This window comes from Amphiura filiformis, chromosome 1 (genome assembly GCF_039555335.1).
Source record: "Amphiura filiformis chromosome 1, Afil_fr2py, whole genome shotgun sequence".
NCBI lineage: Eukaryota > Metazoa > Echinodermata > Ophiuroidea > Amphilepidida > Amphiuridae > Amphiura > Amphiura filiformis.
In genome coordinates, this window is record NC_092628.1 from 62,474,638 (window position 1) to 62,500,555 (window position 25,918).

The 25,918-nt window shown below is 38.9% G+C and overlaps 2 protein-coding genes and 1 long non-coding RNA gene across 6 annotated transcripts; all 3 read right to left on the bottom strand.

The window, feature by feature from the left end:
* LOC140150489 (arylsulfatase I-like) lies at positions 1-17,953 on the bottom strand. 4 transcript variants are annotated; one of them, XM_072172521.1, is made up of 11 exons: positions 17,823-17,953; positions 12,714-12,831; positions 10,793-10,952; positions 10,046-10,158; positions 8,795-8,905; positions 7,261-7,386; positions 2,943-3,069; positions 2,102-2,456; positions 1,248-1,399; positions 629-781; positions 1-263 (listed from the first exon to the last, which is right to left on the bottom strand). In XM_072172521.1, the coding sequence occupies exons 2-11, from the start codon at positions 12,822-12,824 to the stop codon at positions 118-120; spliced, it is 1,554 nt and encodes a 517-aa protein (XP_072028622.1). In that variant the 5' UTR covers positions 12,825-12,831; positions 17,823-17,953; the 3' UTR covers positions 1-117. The 4 variants fall into 4 exon arrangements, with proteins under 4 accessions (XP_072028622.1, XP_072028614.1, XP_072028639.1 ...); XM_072172513.1 differs by lacking the exon at positions 7,261-7,386 and adding an exon at positions 7,448-7,573 and having other exon boundaries at positions 17,823-17,952; XM_072172538.1 differs by lacking the exons at positions 10,046-10,158; positions 10,793-10,952; positions 12,714-12,831; positions 17,823-17,953 and adding an exon at positions 10,228-10,361.
* Positions 17,954-20,632: 2,679 nt separating this feature from the next.
* On the bottom strand, positions 20,633-21,729 carry LOC140150523 (uncharacterized). Its single transcript, XR_011858806.1, has 2 exons — positions 21,681-21,729; positions 20,633-21,050 (listed from the first exon to the last, which is right to left on the bottom strand). It is a non-coding gene; the product is annotated as an uncharacterized lncRNA (long non-coding RNA).
* A 943-nt stretch (positions 21,730-22,672) lies between these two features.
* LOC140150513 (LYR motif-containing protein 9-like) lies at positions 22,673-25,918 on the bottom strand. The gene is made up of 3 exons (XM_072172547.1): positions 25,699-25,918; positions 24,340-24,432; positions 22,673-23,391 (listed from the first exon to the last, which is right to left on the bottom strand). The coding sequence occupies exons 1-3, from the start codon at positions 25,819-25,821 to the stop codon at positions 23,374-23,376; spliced, it is 234 nt and encodes a 77-aa protein (XP_072028648.1). The 5' UTR covers positions 25,822-25,918; the 3' UTR covers positions 22,673-23,373.

Here is a 25,918-nt window from a genome sequence, read left to right on the forward strand (position 1 = left end):
TTTCCATGAAGTGAGTCAATTCGGCAACTTAGAGGAAATCAGATTTAATTCTGACGAATGCTACGCGCTGTTTGCAGAAAATGCCCATGTTGATTACAAGAACACGCTATATTACAGTTATTGTGGTGTTGTTAAATTGACCCATGGAACCCAATTACCACCATGTAATTTAGGATCACATTTTGGATCCGCTGGTTTGTTGCCTGGTGGAACTGCTGTTGCATTCCATGCTTCTATTCTGGCTTTCAACTCCTTCACAATATCTGAAATTAGAAAGAAAATAATGAAGTGACCTCTTTCAGATACATAAGCACCGGGAAAATGCATGATTTTTGTGAGCAACTTTCACGCGGCAGTTTTGGAAAATTCGCGATTTGTCCATAGTATTCCCAAAATATGCGCAATTCCCCCAAATAGTTCAAAATTGATGTTTTAAAATATTTTTATCCTTTTTTTCACCGAAATATTTCCCCCAGTCTATTTTCTATACTTTTTTCTGCATGGACTGTATTGCAGATCACCATGATTTCTTTCAATTTTAGTGAAAACTTAAGATTTTTGGAAAATGAATACTTTAAAAATGGATATTAAACATCTTAAACCATTTGAGGTTGCAGTGAGTGCCTACCTTGATTCCATGGTGCTATATTATAGAATTCACATGGATCATTCCTGATGTTAAACAAACATGGCTTCTCTGTTGGTTTACAATTAGTGGTAGCATTAGCTGGTCTTGGAGGACAAGATACTCTTCCTGGTCTCAAAGGTAGTGGGTTGTAATCTGGTAAGATATAAAGTATATTACAATTAGTGGTAGCATTAGCTGGTCTTGGAGGACAAGATACTCTTCCTGGTTTCAAAGGCGGTGAGTTGTAATCTGGCAAGAAATAAAGTATATACATAAATCAGTTTACTTGATGTTGTAGTAACTATTTTATTCAATATTAACTGCATCAATCAGTGTAATTCTGTTACAATAGACTTACCTTTATCACTGGTAACTTCACTTATGGTTCTCCAAGATGCATTTACTTTTGGTGGAAACTGGTCTCTTGGTCACACCAATATACAAGTTGTTAATGGTACATAATTCACACTGTCAATCTAATTTACTTGCCCAACTATTTCACTCAGAATGTACTATAACATCTTTATATCAGTCACTCCATGGTCTTATCATTGATAATGATACATTACCCTTATCAACCTAAACCATAACTAACCATTTCACCCAGAGTGTAACTTACCATCAACAGCATGTGTTGCATTGTACCAGCCATCCCACTTGCCATTATAGTCATTGCCTATCACTACCTTGTAGTCGCCTCTGCGTAATGCTGACAATTTTCTCTGTGGATCTATGTTATGCAGGATCTCTTTCCTAGGTGATGTGGTTCCTCTGTAATCAAATTATATGTATAAGTATATTGAATTTTTATATGGCATTTCCCCCAAGATACTTGTGAGAGAAGAATGATTAATCCTAACCAGTATTACTCACAGACCCATGCACTTGTGTAGCCAGGGGATATACTCACCATATCTATCTAATAAAACAATTACAGCTCTATGCACATTTTCAGGATAAGATAAAAAGAGCTATCCAAGTGTAGCACCGTGGACGCGAGATATATATGAAGAGAAATTGATAATGAATCCGAATTTTTGAAAATGAGTCCAAATACAATGATGCACGCTAACGAGAAGCCTGGGTGTGAGTCCTCTGGTTGCCAACAAATTGTGACCACAAAGCAAATCTAATCATAAAAATGTAACCCAATTCCCCCCCTTAACCATTGATTTCTATGGAACAGAAATCCACCAACAATTGCAGTGGCCAATGGAAAAATGTTGCCCAATTTAATGATCAAAACTTTACTTTTGCGATGAATGACAGATTTATAATTAATACCCCTTATTTGTCCTGCTCCATGCAGATATTTGATTTATAAAGTCTTTCAACAGGCTATAAAAGTTGTAAGACTTGTAAGTAGTAAAGGTAAATTGACTGAAAATGTAAAAAGGACATTTTCATATTTTAACATTTATGTGAAACATCAAATATAGTCTGACTAACTAAGCTTATTTAATATGAACTTACTTTGACAAAGTGGCCCACACATCATATCCATCCAAGTTTGTTAGTTCGCTAACGTTTCCTCCAGCCAGCCTATACATGGTTGGAAACCAGTCACACACATGCAACATGTCTTCTGATATCCTCTTAGGTTTTTCTAACAATGGACTATGTACAAAACCAGTGCCACGGACACCACCCTCCCAAATGGTATCTTTAGTTCCTCGCAATGGCCAATTATTGGCATAATTGTAGTCAAAAGAAGCTGGTGGGCCACCATTATCAGTGCTAAAGAAGATGACAGTGTTATTGTAAAGTCCTGTGTCTATTAGTGTTTGTGTGAGATTTCCTATAGAGTCATCCATTGCTGAGACCATTCCTGAAATTAGATGGAGGAAAGAAAAAAAAATGTGACACAAATCGATGAAATTGAAATCAATTGTAGGAAGCTGCCATAGTTTTCAGCACAGTTCTTCAGCAGTCAAAGGGTAAAAGATACAACTTTTCCTCCAAATATACAGGTCTTTTAAGTTAAAAGTTAGATGTACATGTATAGCCTCTATGAGAGACTACATCCATTTCTGGTTGTGACTGCAAACATTGCTTATACAAATGAAGATTCCTCCTCAAAAGTATATGGTCAGTGCAATTACAGAGATGAATATTTCTGATTTTCCATTTTGTAGCAGAAAAAGGGGTTCAATACGAACTGCATGCATCCAAATACAAAGAGTACCATTTGGGTGGTTTGTAAAGGAGTATGATTAGATTTCAGATGCACAATAGTTCATGAAATGCATCTCATTACCCATATAGGTAAATGAGGCCAATGAATATATGTAGACTAATTGAAACCAAGCCTTACCTGCGAACACCCGTCTCCTTTCATTCTCTATGGTAGGAAATCTCTGTACATATTTAGCAGGAGCTTGAAGAGGTTGGTCTGGATCTGCACTGTGTACTGCTTGATGTGCAAAGTACATGAATAGAGGCTGGAAACAAGTAAAAATGGAGTGAGTAAGTTTGGCTGTACATACTGCAAAATCAAGACAAAAAACATCAAGACCAGTAGGTTGGATGAAATTACTTTACATTCAAACTTTCAACATAGACTGGCTGTATTAGGGCATAAGTGGTCCTACCCTGGGATGGATCAAATCATTCCTCAGCGAATGCAAGCAAGCAGTATCTGTCTAAGGAAGCCACTATCAACCCTATTAACCATGCTATATTGCAGAACAATTTGGCTACTCTTGCATCCTGGACAGAACTTCTGAAAGAGACGGCTGTTGAAGTTTCTCCTGCAGTCACCCTTTTGTGCCAGGCATCAATTCGACAGGGAAGAGTTCCACCGCAATGGAAGAAGGCGCTGGTTGTTCCCTTGTTTAAAAAGGGAAGTCGTTCTTCTGCAGCCAACTATCGCCCTATTTCGTTGACTTCAGTGCTGTGCAAGTTATGTGAACATATCATTCACTGTTCCATCATCCATCATCTCTCTGACAACAAAATCTTGTCAGACGCCCAGCATGGGTTCAGGAAACGACGTTCTTGCGACACACAATTAATTGCCACTGTCAATGATCTAGCTAAGGAATCAACAAAAAATCTCAAACCGATGTCATCCTCCTGGATTTTGAAAAAGCATTTGACAAAGTGTCTCATCGCCATCTTCTAGCAAAGGTCAAGCATTATGGCATCCATGGCAGCACATACCATTGGATCAGTGACTTCCTTCATGCCAGAACACAAGTCACATCTGGTGTTCCGCAGGGGAGTGTGTTAGGCCCCCTCCTTTTCCTGAATTTTATTAATGATCTACCTGAGTGTGTATCATCTGCCACTGCTAGATTGTTCGCTGATGACAGCATCTTGTACCACCAAATATCATCAAGTGCTGATTCCATCAAACTCCAGAAAGACCTTGACGCTCTCCAAGACTGGGAATCGAAATGGCTAATGAGGTTTAATGCCGCCAAATGCCAGGTCCTCCAAATTACCAACAAGAGGAACCCCATTCCAGCTTCCTACACAGTTCATGGCCAAGTCTTGGAGGTGGTGGGCTCAGCAAAGTATCTGGGCGTTCACTTGGATAGCCATCCGGATTTCAACACCCATACTGATGCTATCACCAGGAAAGCCAACTGTACAAGAGCATTCCTGCAACGTAATCTCAGCCATTGCAGTAATCAAGTGAAGGAGGCTGCTTACACAACATACGTCCGCCCCACTGTGGAATTTGCATCACCATCATGGGATCCTCACACAAAGAGGAACATAAACAAGGTAGAACAAGTTCATCGAAGCGCCGCTCGATTTATTGTTGGCAACTATCAACGCACCAGCAGTGTTTCTGATATGATCAGCGCCCTCAACTGGCCTTCCCTTCAAGAAAGACGCCTCCAAAGCCGCTTGGTGATGTTCTATAAGATCCATCATGACCTGGTTGACATCAAGTGTGAGGACTACCTCATCCCGCTCAGAACATCCACCAGAGGTCACAACTCCCGGTACTTCATTCCATCAACCAGCTCTTCAGTTTATACCAGCTCATTCTTTCCCCAAACCATCAGGGACTGGAATAATCTATATGTAGATCCAGCTGAGTATACATCCCTCGACACCTTCAAGGCTGCCCTGAGGGACCTCCTGCTGAAGTAGCTCCATCACCTCATCTCCAGTTTTTACTTGCACCTTGTATATATTTGCACCTGGAACAAAGTTTCTGTCGCCTTTGAGACGACGCATGTGTACACCGTAGTGCGAGCTGCGAGTTATCTTCGTTTACATGAAGCCTGCACTTCAAAGGGAGAAAGAAAGACACCTGGCTCAATGTACAGTTATGTCCATCACTCATAAAAGTAAGATTAGCCTCCACACATACAACATTCAAGGAGAAGCTCTACAAAGAGTAAAACAGCATGACTACCCTGGTGTAACAATATCAGACGACCTAAAATGGTCAACTCATTGCAAGAAGACAATGGCTTAAGCCAGTCGTACAATGGGTATGTTGAGATGTGAAGATGAAGGCGTATTTGTCCTTGGTATGTCCCCAACTTGAATACAGTGGTGAAATATGGAATCCACACATACATCAAGACATATAGGCTCTAGAATAAGTTCAGTGTCAAGCCATCCGCTTCATCTACCAACACTATCGTAGAACAACTGGGGTCACTCCACTCTTCAAAGCACTATCTTGGGACCCTCTACACACAAGACACCTTTGTCAACCAAGCCAACATGTTTTATAAGATACAGTTTTAGCTGGTCAACATCATATTTCTTTCATACCTTCATTTAGCAACATCATCCACCCATAACCAAGATGAATATCGGTATAAGCAACCGAACACAAGTGTAGATGTGTATGGTTATTCATTTCACCAAAGGGCTGAAAGGACTTGGAATAAACTTCCTGAATATGCAGTGAACACACCATCTATTTCAGTCTTCCGGTCGACAGCACTCCCAGTCATCAGGGATATGCACCCACCACCCAGTCTCAGAAGTCTCTAAACCAATCTTTTTGTAGCACCAGCACCTTGTATCTACTTTACATGTATGGCACTTTGTGAGTTCCTTTGTGGCACCTTGAGTTTCGCCGCACCATTCCTAGTTTAGTCTACAAGACTGTAAAAGGAGTACAACTACTATAGACTGAAGAATTGTTTGGCAATTGTGTGATTGCTTTGAAGCACCAAGTGGAATGACCCCTAAGATCTCCTGATCTCACACCTCCGGATTTCATCTGGTGGGGCTATTTAAAATCAAAGGTTTTCACAAGTCCTCCTGTAGACCTTGATGAAGTTCAGAGACACATAACTGCACAAGTTGATTAGTTGACATCCCAGGCAGGACTGACCTCTCAGAAGTTGTGGTGTGAATGCCAGGTTGAGGAGAGCTGATATCTGCATACAGAGGAATGATGGGCTTGGTGGCCATGCCCTAGTGGCCATGTAGAAGACTAAGACAGTCAACATTACTGTAAGAGGTTAAACATGATATGTGATGGTCATGTTGCTTTTCGCAACTGCATTTTTACTCGGCTACAAATATAGCCACTGAGTCCTTATTAATGGTCACACACCGGTCATTTTCCAGTTGTAGGAAGACACTAAGATGTTGATTCAGCTATCAATGACTGTTTATTATACCGTGCCATCCATTCATCAAGAGATACAGACGCTCTGCAAAAAGATCTTTCATCCCCTGGGCATCAAACTGGCAAATGTCATTTAACACTAATAAATGCAAAACACTTCGCATCACCACCAAAAGAAATCCGGTAATTCATACATACTCGATGGCTACAGATTACCTTGAAACCGTAAAACACCACCCATATCTTGGAATCAAACTGACTCATAATCTCAAATGGGCTGAACACATTAATAATATTGCAACTAAGGCCAACAAAGCTCTCTGGTTTGTAAGACGTAACCTCTGGCGATGCCCTTCATCAATCAAGCAACAAATGTATTTCGCACTTGTCAGACCTATCCTAGACTATAGTAGCATAGTGTGGGATCCTCATACCGCAACAGATATACAGAAACTGGAAATGATACAAAGAAGAGCAGCGCAGTACTACATTTTAATTTGTTGTTTAATTACCTTTTCTGAGCTGTGTCTTTTGACGACCGGTGTTGGCAATCATGTCCTTAGTCAGATATTGCCTTTATGGCAACTTTACTAAGTATTGTTGAAGATGTAGATGTAGATCAACTATAGCATTTGACCAAATACCTCCAGGCCGTTGCAACTCATATACTAGCGCAATACAAAAAGGTGGCGACAGCGTCGGCTTTCCCTGTGTATTACATGGCGTCCGATGGCGTCGCCAACAGTCACCAAATTGATTCACGGGCGGCGCCATATTGGAAAAGTAAAGAAAAATGCTGCTGCCACCACGATAGTACCTAAAGCTACCTAAAAAAATATGCGTAGTGCTGTGGAGACTTACGTTAACATGACGTCACGAATATGCCAATTACAGAAAAATGCTGCTGCCACCTACGTCCACATGTTCCAAGTGTTGACGTCGCTGACCTCACATCGACGAACGGAGTTGCATTTCCATCGCACTTCGTGCTCTATTCTTCATCCATGATACCTCATAGTTTTTAATCTAGTAGCATTTTTCAAACTGTATACTTTATTTTGATACACCCTGTGCATACCTGAGATGTGTCATGTTGTTGTAGTATCCTCTGAGCCTCACTTGTGAAGATTTCTGTTGAGTACTGTCCAAACACAGGCTTATAAACCTCCCCATTCTTATGGAAGTCAAATCCCCAGTAATGACCCTGTTAATATGAAGATTTTGGAAATCAATAAGCATGCAAATAAACAAACAAACATACATACCTGTGATGGATCATGTTGTTGTAGTATCCTCTGAGCCTCACTTGTGAATATTTCTGTTGAGTACTGTCCAAAAACTGGCTTATAAATTTCACCATTCTTTTGGAAGTCAAATCCCCAGTATATGTCCTGTTAACAATTCAATGCATATGAGGTCTTACTACACAATCTTCAATAAATGGTCTATTCCAGTTGAAATCAATACACCCCCTATGGAAGACATGACCTTAATCTCTCACACAGGGAGTGTAGATTTCAAATAGAGTCACCTAATTGGTAGTCCAATTTGAAATTCACACACCATGTGTAGGAGATTAAGGTCATGTCTTCCATGGGGGTGTATAATGGGTTTCTACTGAAATAACCCATTACAACATCAGTGTGTAAATCCTTCTTATTCATTTCAAGGCATGCACATCATATCAGTCAATTAAACTAGCAAACAAGCTGGGTTAATCTATATTCTTTTCAAAATACCAATATGATTTGTTCTCTATCCTAACCTGCCAGGGGCTTTTGGCGACGGGAAGGGAAAGAGGGAAGGAATAAAGAGAGAAAACAAAGAAAGAAGTTGTGTGCTCCGGGTGGGATTCAAACCCTAGACCCCTCGCATGCCAACCACTGGCTCGGCGACACTTTGCCACGGGTCTTGGGCTTGGTTGGCCAGCGAAACCGTGCCTATATATCACTTAGGGCGAATGTGTCATCAGTGACACCACGTGGGATGCACACACGAACAGCACATATATATCAAGTAGTATTTTGTAGTACATGTACTCAGGTGTGTAAGGGTTAATGGTTTATAATTGCAAGCCATTATGTTAAATGCATTTCGGAGTTGTATACCCGAATATTAGATGCAATAAAAATTACACTCTCATCAGCATAATTGCAGCAAGGTCTCTGTCTATGAACACTATCGTCAGCAAATTGTGCTACTTTGTCCATGTGTTTTGTCCCAAAACACCGTCTATGAACACTATCAAAATTATATACACTAAAGCCTTGTGTTTTTGACCAAATACACTAGATGTGATCAAGCAAAATGAGTCGGATGTCGAGAATATTGATTTTGAGATATAACCACTATTTAACTTGGCTTTGTATTGTATTGTTCTGAACAGCACTAAAATGGCCATATCTCTGACACTGTAGGTCTAAATATGATGGGGTTTTCAGCAAAATGAAGCTCTAAGAATGGCTAATGTAATGAAACTGAAATCTGAATTTTGATTTTGATCGACATCAGACTCATTTTGCCTGATCCCATGAACACTATCCTCAGGACACAATATAATTACACGAAAGCCTTGTGTTTTGGCCAAGTTCACTGTTTAAGTTTTTAATTACCTCTAAGGTTGTGTGCTCAAAATAGTCTTCTTTTCCCATGTAGTATCCAAAATGTGTATCAAATCCACGCTCTGTTGGGATATACTCCTTGGCAAAGAATCCAAGATGCCACTGACAAAATAGAACAAGAAAATAAATGTATCAGAACCACATTGATCCCCCAAGTGAGTTTTCACTTGATTATTGCTCTTCATGAATCTCATGCCCAATAATATAAAGCACACTTCAAATTGATTTCCACAAGATTTCAATTTATATTTGACATCCAGGACATGATTTGCTTACTAAGTACATTTCACAATGAAGTAATTATGTAGTACCAAAAAACAAACAAACAAAATAATCTTAAGTGCCATGATTGTAGGACCAATCAGAAATTTTCTATACAGACTACTGTGCCTACTGCTACACCAGTATCACAGATTTAACCATGAAATAAAAACCAATTGTCATTAAATTCTACTTGTAGCAAACAACCTGCTAGTGCTAAAATAGCGATCTTTAAAGAATGGTAGATGTTTGTTGAATTTCATTACTCTCTTCTTGAACAAAGCATTACTTACTATCACTGAATAGATTCATCAGTAGGTAAACAGATTGAATAAATTTCTTTTGCACAAAACCACAATTTTACTCATGATTGATGGTTGTGGTGTGTGATGCAGACTCTATTGGGGAATCCAATTTATTTATTTATTTATTTATTATGCTTCATCACTGGCTCATATACAATTACAAAGATAAATATATTATATAAATATTGCACATACTAATAATCAAGACAAAGTAAAGAATAAAATGCCAGCGAAAAGAATGGGACAAACAGGTGCAAAATCACCTCTAGGACCATCCCACCTTTCGATTTTTGAAAACAAATTATTGGGGAAAAAAACCCATCACAGCCCCATCCCAAATTAAATAAGCCTGCAATTCGCGCATCTGCAGTAAGAGCTCCAAGAGCATGTTTTCAAAGAACAAAAATTTTGAGTAAAATGAGAATTCAAAAATTCAATTGGGTCAGGAGGGATGGATCCAACATCATGAATGGTGCGGTCCCGCTTCTTGAGTCATGTATGAGATCCCCTCCTGACTGCTCAAAATACACCATCTGCAGTTGGGGTCTGGTCTGGCCGGAGGTGGGAACTGACCATCATCATTTCAAAGATGTCTATCGACCATGATAGATAAACCATCAATTGTGAGTATAAATCTATTTTTGTGCAAAATTAATTTATTCAGGCCATTACTTACCTTCCCTATACAGTGAGTTTGATAACCAAGTGGTTTCAGCCTCTGTGCTATTGTCGTTTCATTCAATGGTAAGCCATAAGGGGTATCACCAACTATCACATCAACTTGCATGCCTGTTGAAGTCACACAAAATAACATGAATAATTTTGTATTTTTCAATGCTTTCACAAAGCATTCCTTACCTTTCCTACACAGTGAGTTTGATAACCAAGTGGTTTCAGTCTCTGTGCTATTGTCGTTTCATTCAATGGTAAACCATAAGGGCTATCACCAATAATCACACTTAGTTGCATGCCTGTTAAAGTCACACATAATGAGAAACAAATATAGTCATGTTGATGTTAGATTTTACTATAGCTAAAATAATAGCTTCTCGATCGTGAGAGCTCACACGCATGACAATTGCGTCAGCGTACAACGCCTACCACACACGCTTTGGGTAGCGCTGCATTTCTGTGCGTGCACAATCGATCGCGCTACCGTGTCATTCCAGTAAACTTGCGACATTACGCAGTGCACGCAGTACATTCATACTCTCATGTCGAGAAACTATTATTTTGGCTATAGATATATGAAATCAGTTTTTAATTCCTTTTTCTATATAGATGAGATGAATATAAGCTGGCAATACGATCTAAGAATGAAACTTAGTCAAAAGTGTGTACAGCAGCCTGTTATTGGTGCACATTGGTGACAAAATAATTCATACAAATGATGCCCTCATAGGCTAGCTTGTAAGATACTTGCCTGTGTGTATTGGATGTCTCCCTGTCATGATGGCACTACGTGTTGGTGTACATATTGGTGACACATAATAATTCATAAGAATTATACCCTCTTGAGCTAGCTTATCAATATTTGGTGTTGGGATCTGGTCTGAGCCATGAAAGCTGACATCATTCCAACCCTGTATTTGAGCACAAAAATTGATTCAACAGTACTTAATAATATAAATTGCCCATATCTGTGTTCTTTCCAATGTTGTCAAAAATATTCTTCTGTGCCAGAACCCCATAAGGTTCTAACCCAGAACACTATATCAAATGGGTTGGGGTTGCTAACTAACATGTCTTTTTATTTTTTCAACACCAGGTAGAACCATGTTCCTGTTCTTTAAAGACCCTAGTTCAAGCACACTCCTGATTCAATCAGTGCTGAAATGCTTTATGTTTACAGCTACAGGCTGTATCACCATGATTATCACAATGATTGGTACTCATCAGTTTCTAGTGATCTTAGACAAGACTGCCGCATTAAAATGCAACATTATGATCCACCTAGTTTATGGCTAAATGTTATAAAGGTCAGAACTATCAATTCTTATCCTTGCAACAGGATACAATGTTACTTTTGGAAGAAGCAGGCTTTTAAATAAATTTTAATACTGATAGGTACCAATCATTTTGATATACTCTGTATATAAGATTTGCTCTACCGTATTCATTCCAATAAGCGCCCAAGGCACTTTACAAAGTCATTTTGGGTGGGCGCTTATTTTTTACGTGGTTTACCTAACATAAGCGCCGTTTATTAGAGACAAATTTACCTACTTTTATTATAGGGTCCCGGGACGTTCTAATAGCTTTTCTGATGCAGTAAATGTATTGCAAGTTTACACAGGACTTCAAATCCTCAAGCTATTTCACTGTATCAATGTCTATCAGTCACTTCAACATTAATGGTACCCTTTAGCATATTCAAAATAGCCTGGGTGGGCACTTATTGGGGTATGGGCGCCTATTGGAATGAATACGGTACCTGCTTTTCTCCTCAGAACAATTTTTTGGCTATAGTCCATTATCTACCTCGAGTCACCAGCACTAGCTTTGAAGTTCAGCGTGTTCTGCGTTAGCTTAGCGTTACTTGGTGTGTGTACATACATGTACTTTTACGTGTGTGAACAACATGCCGCATATACGCAAGAAACCACGCTAAGCCAATGCAGCACATGTTTAAATTCAATCCTAGTGCTGGTGACTTGAAGTAGATATATAGACTATAGTTAATAATTTCTCCAATGAACCTTCTAGTCTGAAAGGAATATAGTTAGATCTTGAATAATCAGATGGTTTTATGATCTGATCTGATTTGAGGTGTAAATAGCCTGGGAAAAAATTGGTCCTTAAGACCCCATTTTCGCTTAGAGAAATTCACTACTGGACTTCAACTGGCAAGTCCCTATATTTTGGAGCATCACGTAGTGGGAACTGAATTCAACTTTGTCACTATACATCCAATTGGTTTTTATTAGCATAAACAGTCAGTCAAATGTGTGTTTTTCATGCATTTCAGCTGAATGCACATTAGAGGTCATTACACACTTTCCCATATTACTTATAGTGATTCACCAAATGATTGGATGGATGGATCCAAGTGGACACAATTCATACCAGCAAATGATAAAATTAAATACAAGGTAAATGTGACACAATATCCAATGGGGGAATGACACAAAAGGTATAAACAAAGTATTTGTGTCATTCCTCTATTGGATGGTGCATCACAATTGTTTTGAATTTAATCCTCTGTAGTCTACCACAACTGAATTTGAGGTCAAAATCAAACTGTGATGTTTTTATAGCGTAACTGGAGTCTAGGATCCCCATTTGTTCAATTTAACAACAGTTTACAGACCTCCCAAAACAATATTTGACATACACATACTTACCAAGTCATCAGCTAAAATGAAAATAATATGTGGCTTGGTACTACTGGTTGCTTCACCAGTATAGAAGACTAGCACCAACAAAATGAATACCAGTAAAGAGTGGTTCATCATGTATGATCTGAAAAAGAGAATTGTGTGTTTAAAGGTGGGTGCCTGATTGACAGCCTCCCCAGATAGCAACACTACGTTGGCCCAACGTTGGTCCAACGTGAGCGAACCGACCTTACTACGTTGTAATAGCGTTGGTTTTTTGACGTTATTAACGTGGATTTGGCCAGGCAGCCAACCCCTGCAACGTTGGGCCAATGTCGCCCAACTTTGACCCAACCTCAATACAAATGTAATTTGCGACGTTGAAACGTCAAATCTTTGATGTTAATAACGTTATTTGGCCAACGTTGAGCCAACATTGACAAACAAGCCTAATGAGAAAAAATAAACGAATAAAATTAGTTACTTGTGTATACTGTGCTTACTTTAAGTCTTAAATTACCTGGCTCTCTATTTTACAACGAAGACAAATTAACTACCTTAATTTTACACAAGTCACTTACCTTAGTACCTACCAGGATTCGAACCTGGGACCTTCTGTTTATAAGCCTGATGCTCTACCAATTGAGCTAACTGGGATTACATAGTTCAGCAAGTGTTTTAAAGTTAATATAAGCTATATTTTCATGACTAAACCTGCCAAAGTGCATCTTTTAGGGATATTGATCAAATTTACTGTGAATATTGATGACATTAATTTGCTATAAATGTTGATTTAAGAAAAAAAGAAGTAATATAAAAATATAATTCTTACTGTTGATTTAATTCCTAGCAATATTGTTCTTATTATAATTACATACCTAGTATGGTATAAGCATTATCATTATTATCATCATCATTATTATTTAATATCATTATCATTCATTAGGCCTATTATTATTATTGTTATTGTTATTGTTATTGTTATTATTATTATGATTATTATTATTATTATTATTATTATTATTTGATATTATTATTAGTTTATCTAGTGGGCTTTTATAGTCTTTATTTAATGTCACTCTTTAATACGCCTTAGTAATAAAAAAAAGAAAATAATTATAAACATGACCATTTCCATGACTTGAACAACAGCTTATACCATCGCTGGTCCAATGTTGGGATTCCAGCCGTTTGTGCGACGACATTGGCCCAACCTCCACGTAACAACCGTCATTTTACGACTGGCTGGCTACGTTGGTGCAACGTTGACATACCGACTATCATTTTAAGGTTGGCACAACAACGCTGGCCCATCCTCGGCGTACTGACCGTCATTTTAAGGTTGGCTGGCTACGTTGGCTCGACGTTGGCATACTGACCATCATTTAAGGTTGGCACAACAACGTTGGCCCAACGTTGGCATGCCGACCGTCATTTTAAGGTTGGCTGGCTACGTTGGCTCGACGTTGCCATACCGACCATAATATAAGGTTGGCATAACAACGTTGACCCAACGTTGGCCTGACGCTCCCATACCAACCATGACTAAAGGTTGGCATGTCAATGTTGGTCCAACGTTGGCTTGGCGTCGGCTTACCGACCGCGACCATGCCGACCATTGCCAACGTTGTCTTGCTATCTGGGTCATATCACACTTTTTAAGAGACTTTACCCCATCATTTGTAAAATCAAATATTGTTGTGAAATAATTAAATGCCCGCTCTAGTCGAAACGAGTCAATAGTTGCTTGTAATAGTTTAAACTAAATAGGGGGGTCACTCACACCATTGTGGCCTGTAGATAGTCACTATCATATTTTATTTTATTTTATTTTATTAGATCTTATTTTGCCTGGGGAACAAACTCAGTGGTCCACACTGATTTCCAGTCTGGCCCAGGGGTCAAACAAAATACATCAAAATACAAATTAAATACATACAAAGAATAACATACCATGGATTTAACAAATAACATTATATATGAACACACCAAGGAAGCACACCTGTGCTGGCTGGCCGCAGTGCGGCCATGTCAGCAGGCTTCTAAGACAGCCCGCTGACAAAGTCCGCACTGCAGCCGACCATCACTGATGCAACAACCTGAATATTTAAATAATTAAATTGCACATCGCCTTGAAATGGCCTGGTGTAGGAGGTAATGGAACTTTAACCTGGGTTGGCAATGAATTAAAAGAGACCACACCTCTGGATGTGAATTTCCGCTTAGCCGACTCGCTCTTACAAGGTGGGATGACCAGGTTACCTTGTGACCCTGCTCTAGTCAGATGTTTATGACTAGAGGCAACAGTGTGGAATATATTGCACAGGGGTGATGGGAGAAGGTTACAAAGGCTTTTGTACACCATTAAATTTAGGTGGAAATTGCGGCGGCAATCCAGTTTATCCCATTTCAGGTCGTTGAGAAGTACTTCGGAGGGATATCTGCATGGGAGCCCCAGAATGATTTTACCAGCTGCATTTTGAAGTTTATCAAGTCTACTGAGGGATGTCTTAGCAGCGTTGCCCCACACAGTATCGCAATAATCAAGTTGCGGGATGATAAGAGTTTTGTACAAAAGAATGAGGATTTTCTTGGGCAAGATGTTTCTCAGCCTTCTTAGCAAACCATTACGTTTGGAAACAGAGCTTGAGATCTTCTCAATGTGAGAAGACCAAGTGAGGGACGGATCAAGCCAAACACCTAAGTATTTAAACTTTTCAACATTTTCGATGACAGACTCATTGATGTAGACCTCAAGCTCCATGTCTTTACTGAGCAAGTTTTTGGGCAGTACCTAAAATCATCCCTTTGGTTTTTTAACATTGAGCGTAAGGAAGTTGTTGTTTAACCACTCAGAAACATGGGTGAGTTCATAGTTCAGAATGTCATTTATGGCCTTGATATTTTTAGCTCTGACAAAAATAGCAGTGTCATCAGCATATAATGCTACCTTGGAGTCAGGATGGGTAATAACACTTGATAAGTTGTTGATGTACAAGGTAAAGAGGAGGGGCCCCAGTATTGATCCTGTGGGACTCCAAAGTTTACTGGAGCAGGACTAGAAACCATGTCACCAATTTTAGTGACTTGTTGGCGATCTCTAAGGTAGGATCCAAACCAGTCAAGTTCAGTGCCATGCACACCTATGCTATGAAGTTTGTTTATCAGGACGTTGTGGTGCACCGTGTCAAACGCCTTCTTAAGGTCTAAAAAGATAGCACCAGTGAAAAAGCCAGAGTTAAAATTGTCAAGAAGGTAGTCAGTAACACCAAGAAGGCATGTTTGAGTGGAGTGCATGGCCCTGAAGCCCGACTGGTTAGGAGATAAAAGATTGCAATCTGTGATGTAGCTGTAAAGCTGGCCGTGGACCAACTTTTCAAACACCTTCATACAGGCAGGGATAACTGATATTGGCCTGTAGTTGCTAGTGTCCATGTGGTCACCCTCTTTGAAAATTGGAGAAACTCTGCTTTTTTTCCATGCGGAAGGTACGACACCGGTGGAGAGACTAAGATTCATGATGTAGGTTAGTGGCCTACATAATTGCGCGTACCCAATTTTGAGGAGTTTTGGACTGATATTGTCCAGACCAGTGGCTTTCTTACTGTCAATACCTTTGAGAAGCTTAAGAGCATCCTCCTCGGATATCTTAGAGAAAATAAAAGGACTCTCCTCCGTGTATCGTCTCTTGGTGCAAGGTTGATTGACATTCATAGGGAGTTGGTTGGAACAAATGGCATCGGCTAGATTTTGACCTATGTTTGAGAAGAAAACATTGAAATGATTAGCAATTAAATTACCATCATTGACAATTTCAGTCACCTATTCTTATGCTGTTGATTGATTGTTGTTTACAACCGGGAAGCACAGTTTTAACAGTTTTCCACAATTTATGGGAGTTAGTTCCAGCTTCATTGATTGAAGACTCAAAGAAATTCCGCTTGAGCCTGGTAGCAAGATTGTTAGTTTTGTTTCCGAGGTACCTAAAAGCATCCCAGTCAACCTCAGAGCAGGTATTTTGGGCATGGGATTTTGCACGCACAAGGTCTTGTCTGCACGCAATATAATCATCATCAATCCACTGAGGAGGATTGTTTGGAATTTTAACCTGCCTAAATGGGGCGTGAGCATCGCAGACAGGGATAAACAAACTTTCAAAGGTGCTCCATGCCAAGCCGGGGTCATCCAAGTCTTCAACCATACCCCACGGAATCATAGTGTACACCATCCTTGATATTAAAAACGCGTAAAAAGTGTAGTTTTTCGTGGGTAGGCACGGTACACGCGTATCTGCGTATCGTGTTTAGGGTGTTAAAATCATGAAAAATTGGATAAAAGGGTAGCAAAATTACAATTGCTAATACGCGGAAATGAAATTGGCGGGGTATGAAATTTGATGCAAGGAATAAAATCCCTGTTTAGGGTGTGAAAACAGGCGCATGTTACCTAATACCTATTTATGGTATCCTTTTATAGCCAAGGGTTAAATCCTTGTTTAGGGTGCTTTTCAAAAGTTGATTATCGCGAATGGTGTACAGGCCACAATCATTGACAATGGGAGTGACCCCGGGCCCGGGTTACTCGAGAACTCTAGCTTCGAATTTGCACACGATAGTTACACATTCAATGCTAGAGTACTTTGCTATGGTTTTTCGGTCGGACAGCGGTGCAATTCTTTGCAAGCAGAGGTATTAAATATTCTGTTAATGTTGATATTTGGATGAAAGTTATTTTGATGAGTCTTACTGTATCTTTTGAGCAAGATTTACCAAATCTGGACAGCCTAAAATTTTGCTGAAGTGTAACTTTAGCAACATTTTTGATGCAATCGCCTGTTCATGTGTTGTGATCGGCTGTGTTTACTTCTGAACTTCCATTGCTTTACACGGTGTCATGCTTCAGCGAATCCGACTAGATTTTGAATGTAATGGTCTTTAGCCTAGAATGTCCCACTTCCCTGATGTATCGGTGAGCAAATTCTTGGCTAGACTTCACGAGCAACCCCCAGGGTTCTTTTATTCATTCATTCTTGTCTAGACTCAGGACAGGTTCATTCAATCATTGTTTGATTCAAAACAGCCTCAAGATTCAAAGCAGATTCTGACCGTAATAGCTAAATATTATGTTTAATCTTACCTTCTTATCTTTTCTCAATCAAATCATGTACCGTATAATTTGATCCATCTATGTATTTCTATCATGTATCACGACGAAAACTGCACGATTGATCGTACTTACAGCCAGCAGCAACATGCGACAGCTTGTGCAGTAGCGATCAGCTGACTATTTGTCACATGACAGGCTAATCAAAACCAGATGACTCGACCCAGTATTGATTCGTCCACAGCCAAGTTCGTCCCATAAGCATACACTGTAATGAGTGCATAAAGCCACTGTATTTCGTTTTATTAACTGTTTTGTTTTTTGCTACTTAACTTTTCTGTAGTGAACCTGCTTTCCTCCCCAAGTAAGTGAACCATTTGTAAGGTTCAATAAAAGGATCCCCTATTTTATCCCCTCCCTCCAGTGGCAGATTTTCCCGGATTTTCCCCCTCTATTGCACATGCTCCAAGAAACAAAAAAATTGGCGCCACTACCCACCACCCGAGAATATCTTAGATGCGGGCAGTGGCGTAGCTAGGGGTTGTGGCGCCCAGGGCTAAGGATACATAATGCCACCCACCCCCCATTATTGAAACAATCCGCGCGCAAAATTTTGGACAAATAAGGCCTACCACTAATTGGTTTTGGTTACTAGAAGTTGAATATCGGACTTAAAATGTTCTTTCAATTGATTTTGCAAACGAAGTGCACAAAAATTTTGACTTTCACTCAAGTTGGAGTGGTGCAGATTCGATGCTGAATTTGTCAATTTGGTGCCCCCCTAAGGGTGGCGCCCGGGGCACATTGCCCCCCTGCCCCCTAGTTACGCCACTGTCCAGGGTGAGTGGGTAGCCCAAGGTACTTTGATCAAGTTTTTTGGAGATATTGGAATTTGGGGTTGGGGTTGTAGAAGAAAGTGCACTGCAATTGTGGTCTTTTGGTGACAGATAACTGTAATAAGGATACAGTCCAACCTCTTTAATCCAGCCATGGCTCCAGGCATTGATTCAGATAAGTGAAACAAGAAATTATATATGACACTGGAATAAAAAAAAAAAAAAAAAAAGCTGGTATTTTAGTAAACTAATACCATACACAATTTTGTACTGAACAAATAAATGTTGATGTAGATCCAGAGATTCAGGGCACGTTTTTCATTTAAGATTAATCGGGAGATTATTTGACAGGTTTAACAGAGAGATCCATATAAAAGAGGTCCAGATAGGGGAAGTTCTGTGGAGCATCACTCTATTATGACTCTAATGTAAAAGTGTTACACATGCGTGTTAATCAAAATGGCAGAAAAAAAGCTCAGTTTTTGAGCACACAGTGGCATAAACAATTTGTCCAATTAGTGATGATCCATTTTCAGCCATATCAACATTTAGATGAGGATCTCTTTTTTAGCCATCAATGATTCAAAAAGTGATGTTACGCGATGTAGAGGGAAATGGTTATGCAATTTAATACCCTAATACTGTCTAAATGTTTACAGTTATGTCATTCAGTCCATCAGTCACCGCATCTGTTATGCCATTGTTTGAGGGTTGATTAACAAGCATGGATATGCAAGTAGCACTTTTATATTTGAATTACCCTCCCCCTCCCAGGAAAGGTTAGGCAAGGGAAATACATTTCAAGTTAAAAACTCTTTATGGCCCATAACAGATCTAGAGGGAGCCGGCCCAATATGTGGGGATAAAGTTTTCAGCAATGCTATTACCGCACCCAAAGACCTATTTTCCGAACACCCTCAAGTTATTCTATACTGCGCCAAAAAAATATCCTTACACTTGGAAAAATAATCACAATTCCAAAACTGAACCATGTTGGAATAAATTTGTGCATCTAATCCTGCACATTATGACACCACATTGAATCCAATGTGACCAGGCCCGTACACAGGATTTTTTTGGGGGGGTGCTGATTTTGAAAAAGTGGACTTTTTTTCCAAGGGGGGTGCGGTTTGTGACAAGTGGATTTTCTTCCCCAAATTTGGACCTTTTTTGACCAAAAAAGCGTAAAATTTTGGGACTTTTTGTATACTTTTGCAAATTTTGGGAGGTGCGGTCGCACCCTCCTGCATACGGGCCTGAATGTGACCTCAAGAAGTAAAGTTACAAGCAATTGAACAGACGAAGGTCCAGTTTTAAAAGTGACAAACATGCCTATACAAGGCGCAATTCCATCAAGCACAATAAAGAGACAACACAGTTTCTGCAATGAAGCTTTATTTAAAGGAGTTTGTACTTTTCATAAACTTTCATTTTATTTGTCAGTTCTTTTGTTTCAGTTTTCTTATGTTCCTGATGTTTTAAATTAAAGGCACGCATAAATTAGCCATTCACCACTCTCAAACCAGATGTCTAGTCCGTGGCCAGTTTGACACTTTTAAAACTGGACCTTCATCTAATCAAATGCTTGTAACTTTGCTTCTTGAAGTCACATTGGATTCAGTGGGGTGTCATAATGTGCAGGATTAGTGCATCTATTAAAAGACAAATTTATTCCAACATGATTCAGTTTTGGATGGAATTGTGATTATTTTTCCAAGTGTAAGGATACTTTTTTGGCGCAGTATACTTTGGATCTGTCACCCAAAGACCCCTAAAATCATGCTTTAACCCAATGCTACATTTAAATAAGGACACCCAAAAATAAATCTTTCATCAGACATCAGTTTTGTCTCATGGATTGCTCAAGAAGGCAGCCAGTGCAATGGACCTAAAACTTGCATAGATTGAATAAGATGGTGCCCTCACACCATGATACAAACAGAACTGAGGATAGGATCTTCAGATTGTCTTAACTGAAATGACAGATGTTTGCAATCTCTTTACAACTACAGTCCTACAAACTTGCCTTAATAATTTAAAATCTACATTGTATAAGGGTGGTTTTCTATTCTTTATTTTTGGTAACTTCATTCCAACTGAGCCAAGTTTCATAAATGCTGAAATTGCGCATGCAAATGTTAATGTTTTAATTACACCCACTACGGGTAATCTGTGTATTAATATTAATTTGATACACATGACATCATTAGATGTCAAATGCATTATACATTTAATTGAGTACAAAGGTACCCACTTTCCCAGGCTTGTATGCAAGGGGTGTGCTGCAGCACCAACCCCCTCCCCATTCCACAAAGGCCCACCTTTTGCTATTTTTTCACAATAAACTGGTCCATTAAAGTAGGGAAAAAATCAACAAAAGGCAACTTTTTGTTGTCAAGAAAGCCAATAATCACATTCTATAGACCTTTTTCCCTCTATCCCACAATGCACTATTCCAGGGGGGTATGACGTAGTTCATCAACCTCATAGATCGTGTGCATCCGATGGTCTTTGCCATACCTTCGCAATTATTTTGTCTTAATATGGGCATACTGATTCCATATATGCGGATTATCGTAAAGGCCATCGATGTTACTAATTATGCAATTATTGAATACACGAGTGATGCAGTTACGGAGCGACGCAGAACATCTGTGTAAGAGATTGTGTTTACATTTTATTTTCATCTCCGAAAAAAAAGTGAAACGGACGCCGACAAAATATCACGGCGTGTCCCGTCATTAGTTTATCACCATTAGGTCTATAAAATGTATACAAAGTTAGGTTTCAATAGCAGGAAACTTTTTTGGGTGAGGACACCATGTCCATAAGGCATAAAATGTTGTTTTTGCCCCGAAAGGTATTAGTGATCGCGGCGCCATTATCGTGATTATCGGGGATTCCTTTTTTGTGATGAAGGCACCAGCCGAAATGTCTGTATTCTAGTATGTAATGAACTTAACTCTGTACTCCCCCGGGGAGATGATGTAGTTTGCGACACTCATACCCCCCTGGAATAGTGCATGATGGGAAAGAGGGAAAAAGGTCTATATACAGTCAGTCTACTCTGAAGTACAAAGTAGCAACGCGCACACACACATTGTCACTTTGTACTTCAGAGTGGACAAACTGTATGTGACCCGTTCTGACAAAACCAGGAACAAGTCACATTTTTGACATTTCATAATTTGCATAAAATGTAAGCATGGGACAATAAGCTTTAAAATGATACCAAAATGATATACATAGCATCAATACTTTTCAAGATATGGATAATTTTGTAAATGATACCTTGATATTTTTGTGAAATTGCTTTTCTGAGTAATTGGGCTAATAGTTTCCTGCTTTACACAGGATTGTATAGGGATTATCATAGTTCATCACCTGTCAATTATTGACTAAATAAACCTCTTTTTAATAAGTCGTTTCAAGGATTTGAAAGTCCACTTAGTCCCAAGGTCAAATACCATGAAATTAGGAATTCCAAAATTGGATTTTTTTTGTTATGGGAATGTCATCTTTAAAGACCTATAACTCAAAAACATGCCCAGCGACTTGTTCCGGGTTTTGTTGGAGCTGGTAACATATGTGACACGATCTGCTCCATGGGGGCCAAAGGGGGTAATTTTGAAAATTGAGTTACTATAATTATTACCTTGTAGTAGTATTAGGCTATTATATATTGAAAACACCAAAGGTCTAGCATACTTGGTTCTAATGTTACGAGGTTTTGTGATGTGTATTTTCTTATGTATTTTATTGTTTTTTTACTCCATATTTCGGCCTTTATATCTCAGTTTCAAATTTGCCGCCTTTGGCCCCCATGGACCAGATCGTGTCACACCCTCCCCAAATCCTCTGCAAGGTCACTTTGCTGTAGACATATGCTAATAATGCCCCCATGGAGCAGATCGTGTCACATATGGTGGTAGCAGAGGTCTTCGTTTATTTTAAAGCCACTAATTCAATATATCAACACGAAAGTTTTGAACATTTTCCTTCTCCCCAGAAAAAACATGCACATGGGATGGAAATTTCACCCCTTATATTAAACCTTCCGCGTGCAGTGGGCACACCTGACATCGAAATCCTAGCATGTGCCCACTGGGTTTGGATCTCCTTTATAGAATCCATACCATTCCTCTTGTGTGTCAGCTTTATTTGTCTATATAATTTGAGTGCAAACACCACTAGGTCATGTTCCCCTCTGACCTGCCTGAATATTTACATTAAATCTTTGAAAGGGAAATTACTTCACTCGACCTACATAGGAAGATTAAAATATTCTTTTTTCAATGAAAAATGCTCAAACATAGCACACACTCTAAATAATGTACAACTTATCTTTTAATTATCATTGCATAATTGATAGTGCACAAGAAAGTGTTGTATAACTAGCAATATAATAATTTGTATTCAAATTAACTTAATTCAATGATGCAACTTCTTGGTGTGATTTTCCATCACTGCAAAATTTTGATATAGTACAACAACAAGATACTTGATTCAAAGTTTTTAAAGCTCCACTTCACAACACACTTCATCATTATATGATATCTTTAGCAGGTCTTGTCGATCCATATACAAAACTAAATTGCTCTATGAGTAGAACATGCTGTTCTTCATACTGTCATACTGATGTCACCTCTTGTTGATATTTAATGATGCAATCTTGGATGAGTTTTCAAAGCAACCACACCAGATCCTCTTCAGTTTATCCATCACTGTCAGATCTGCCTTCTGGTGTTTTACTTCTCAGCAGTATACTACAAGTTATGGGCAAAATGTCAGAAAAATAACAACAAAAGTGAATATTATGTCCTACTACAATAGAGTGTTGCAAGAAAAGCACAATTTTAATATATCCCTTCAGGCCTGTAGCCAAGATTTATTGGGGTGGGTGGGATGGGATCTTCCCCCTCTTCCTCTCAAAATAAAGCTGATGAAAATATACTTAACATGAAAGTATTTTCAAATTTGATGGGTTTTTTTTGCAAAAAACCCCCTTTTCATGCAACTGGTCACATATTTTAATGCAGGAATATTAACCCTATATGATATTTTCTCAAAACTCTGTTCCTTGAGGGCATTATTAGTATACATCTATCCAGAAAAGCGACCTTTTGGGAGGGAATGTGACACTTTTTTTTTTAATTGAGCAATTGTTACCACAAACATTTAGGCTATCATATACTGAAAACACCAAAGGTCTAGCATACCTGGTTCTAATGTTATGAAGTTTGTGATGTCTATTTTCTTGTACTTTATACTATTGTTTTACTCCAAATTTTTGCCTTTATCAAATTTGCCTCCTTTGGCCCCATGGACCAGATATATGGTACCATCCATATCCTCCAAGAGGTCACTTTGCTGTAGACATATATGCTAATAAAGCCCCCATGGAGCTGATTGTGTCAAATATGGTTGTGGTATGCATGAACCAAATCCCCACCCTGTAAGTCTTGAGAACTGTCAGCTCTTCGAACATATCTCCTATTATGAAATCTTTATCATCCAATTGTATCGAGCTGATTTGGCAATTCATCAAACCTGTGCACAGCTTTGCAGTCAGGATTAACTTTCAAGATTATAAGGTTAACTATGACAATCATAACTCAGGGATTGAGATTTAAGGCCCTATTGCAGTCGCACATATTCGCCTGTCCAAGTGCGATTTATAGCACACCTCAACTTGAGGGTTGTGAGTGACATACCTTCTTTAAAATCCAGTCTGCATCTTGCACAGCTCGGCTGATAATTTCTGTAACCCTCTGTGGATCAATCTCATCAGCATGACTATTGAAACTCTGAAATGCAATTGACAATTTTTTTTCTAGAATTAAAGCCATGTTATAACATTTGCTGAGAAGGGACACCTCAATATTTTTCAAAATTCTGTTTTTTACACAATTATAATTTACGTTATTAAAAGGGGGTACTACACCCCTGTGGTAAATTTGTGACTATTTTTGCATTTCTCTCAAAAAATAAGAATACACTGGTTATAAAAGTTATGTATATTATTGGGGCAAGGAATCCAATTACTACACTGAAATTTCAGTGACTCAAGACAAGTGGTTCAGTATATATGATAGGAAATGAGGTACATCATAGCGGTACCTTATTTCTTATCATAAATAACGAACCGCTTGTCTTGGGTCACTGACATTCCAGTGTAGTATTTGGATTCCTTGCCCGTATAATATACATACCTTTTGTTACCACTGTGTTTATATTAGTTTTTGAGAGAAATGCAAAAATAGACACAAATTTATCAAGGGGTGTAGTACCCCCTTAAACTAACATACCCAGCAAAAATCAAGACTCTAGGTGCTGTAGTTTAGTTAAAATCCGAGATTTTGAATAAAACACAGGAACCGTCGTTTAATTATCACAATGGAAATATGTGACACGAAATCACACGATCAAGGGAAATGAGTCGGATGTCGCTAATATTGATTTTGAGATATTTGCAAAGAAAATGTTAAAATTGTTTTATATTGTTTTCAGCGACCTACCCTAATTTTTTTTTCATGTTACGCCAATCAAACAATTTTTTTAGACCTGATTTTACATTTAAGTGTAGCTAAGACAAGGGTCAAATTTCAAAGTTGGTCAAATTTGATTAAAACATCACAAATTAGGTCATGGTCAATACGGCTAGTATGGCGTCGTTTCCCAACAATTTTGCCATATTTCCCCAGATAACGTTACAAAGTATTCTCTATAGACAGCTGGTGCGAACTGATAGTACAGGGATCTATACGATGATTTTTATTTTTGGGTGCACCAAATGCACCACGTAATTGAAAAGCAGACTGGCACTGCACAGTACCGGCTTTGGTTGGTTACCAGTAATTAGTTGTACTCGTCTACATATGTAATCGGCAATTGGAGCCTACAAAACGTGGCGCATATATCATGACATCGGAATTTACAAAAATTCATCCAAGATAACCCTTTTGATTGACTGCTTATCATGAATATGATCTACTGTAGTTGTGAAGGAAAATAGGGAAAATAGTTGAATTCGGCAACCATGGCATTTATTTAAGCTTACTGAAGTTACTCACTTGTCTTACATGATGTTTATAATGGTTCTGAGCCTCTTTTGGAAGTTTTTCACATACTCGAAATAAGTACTTGTATAGTTCCCTCGACGTCCTAATAATCTGTCCCGAACTCGCTGCACTCATTCTGATCTGTCGAGTATTAAGCCGAATGCCCTGCTAATCATCCGCAGTCCGCAGCTGGAGCCCACTGGAGCCTGGTTGTTTTGGGTTGGATGGCTGG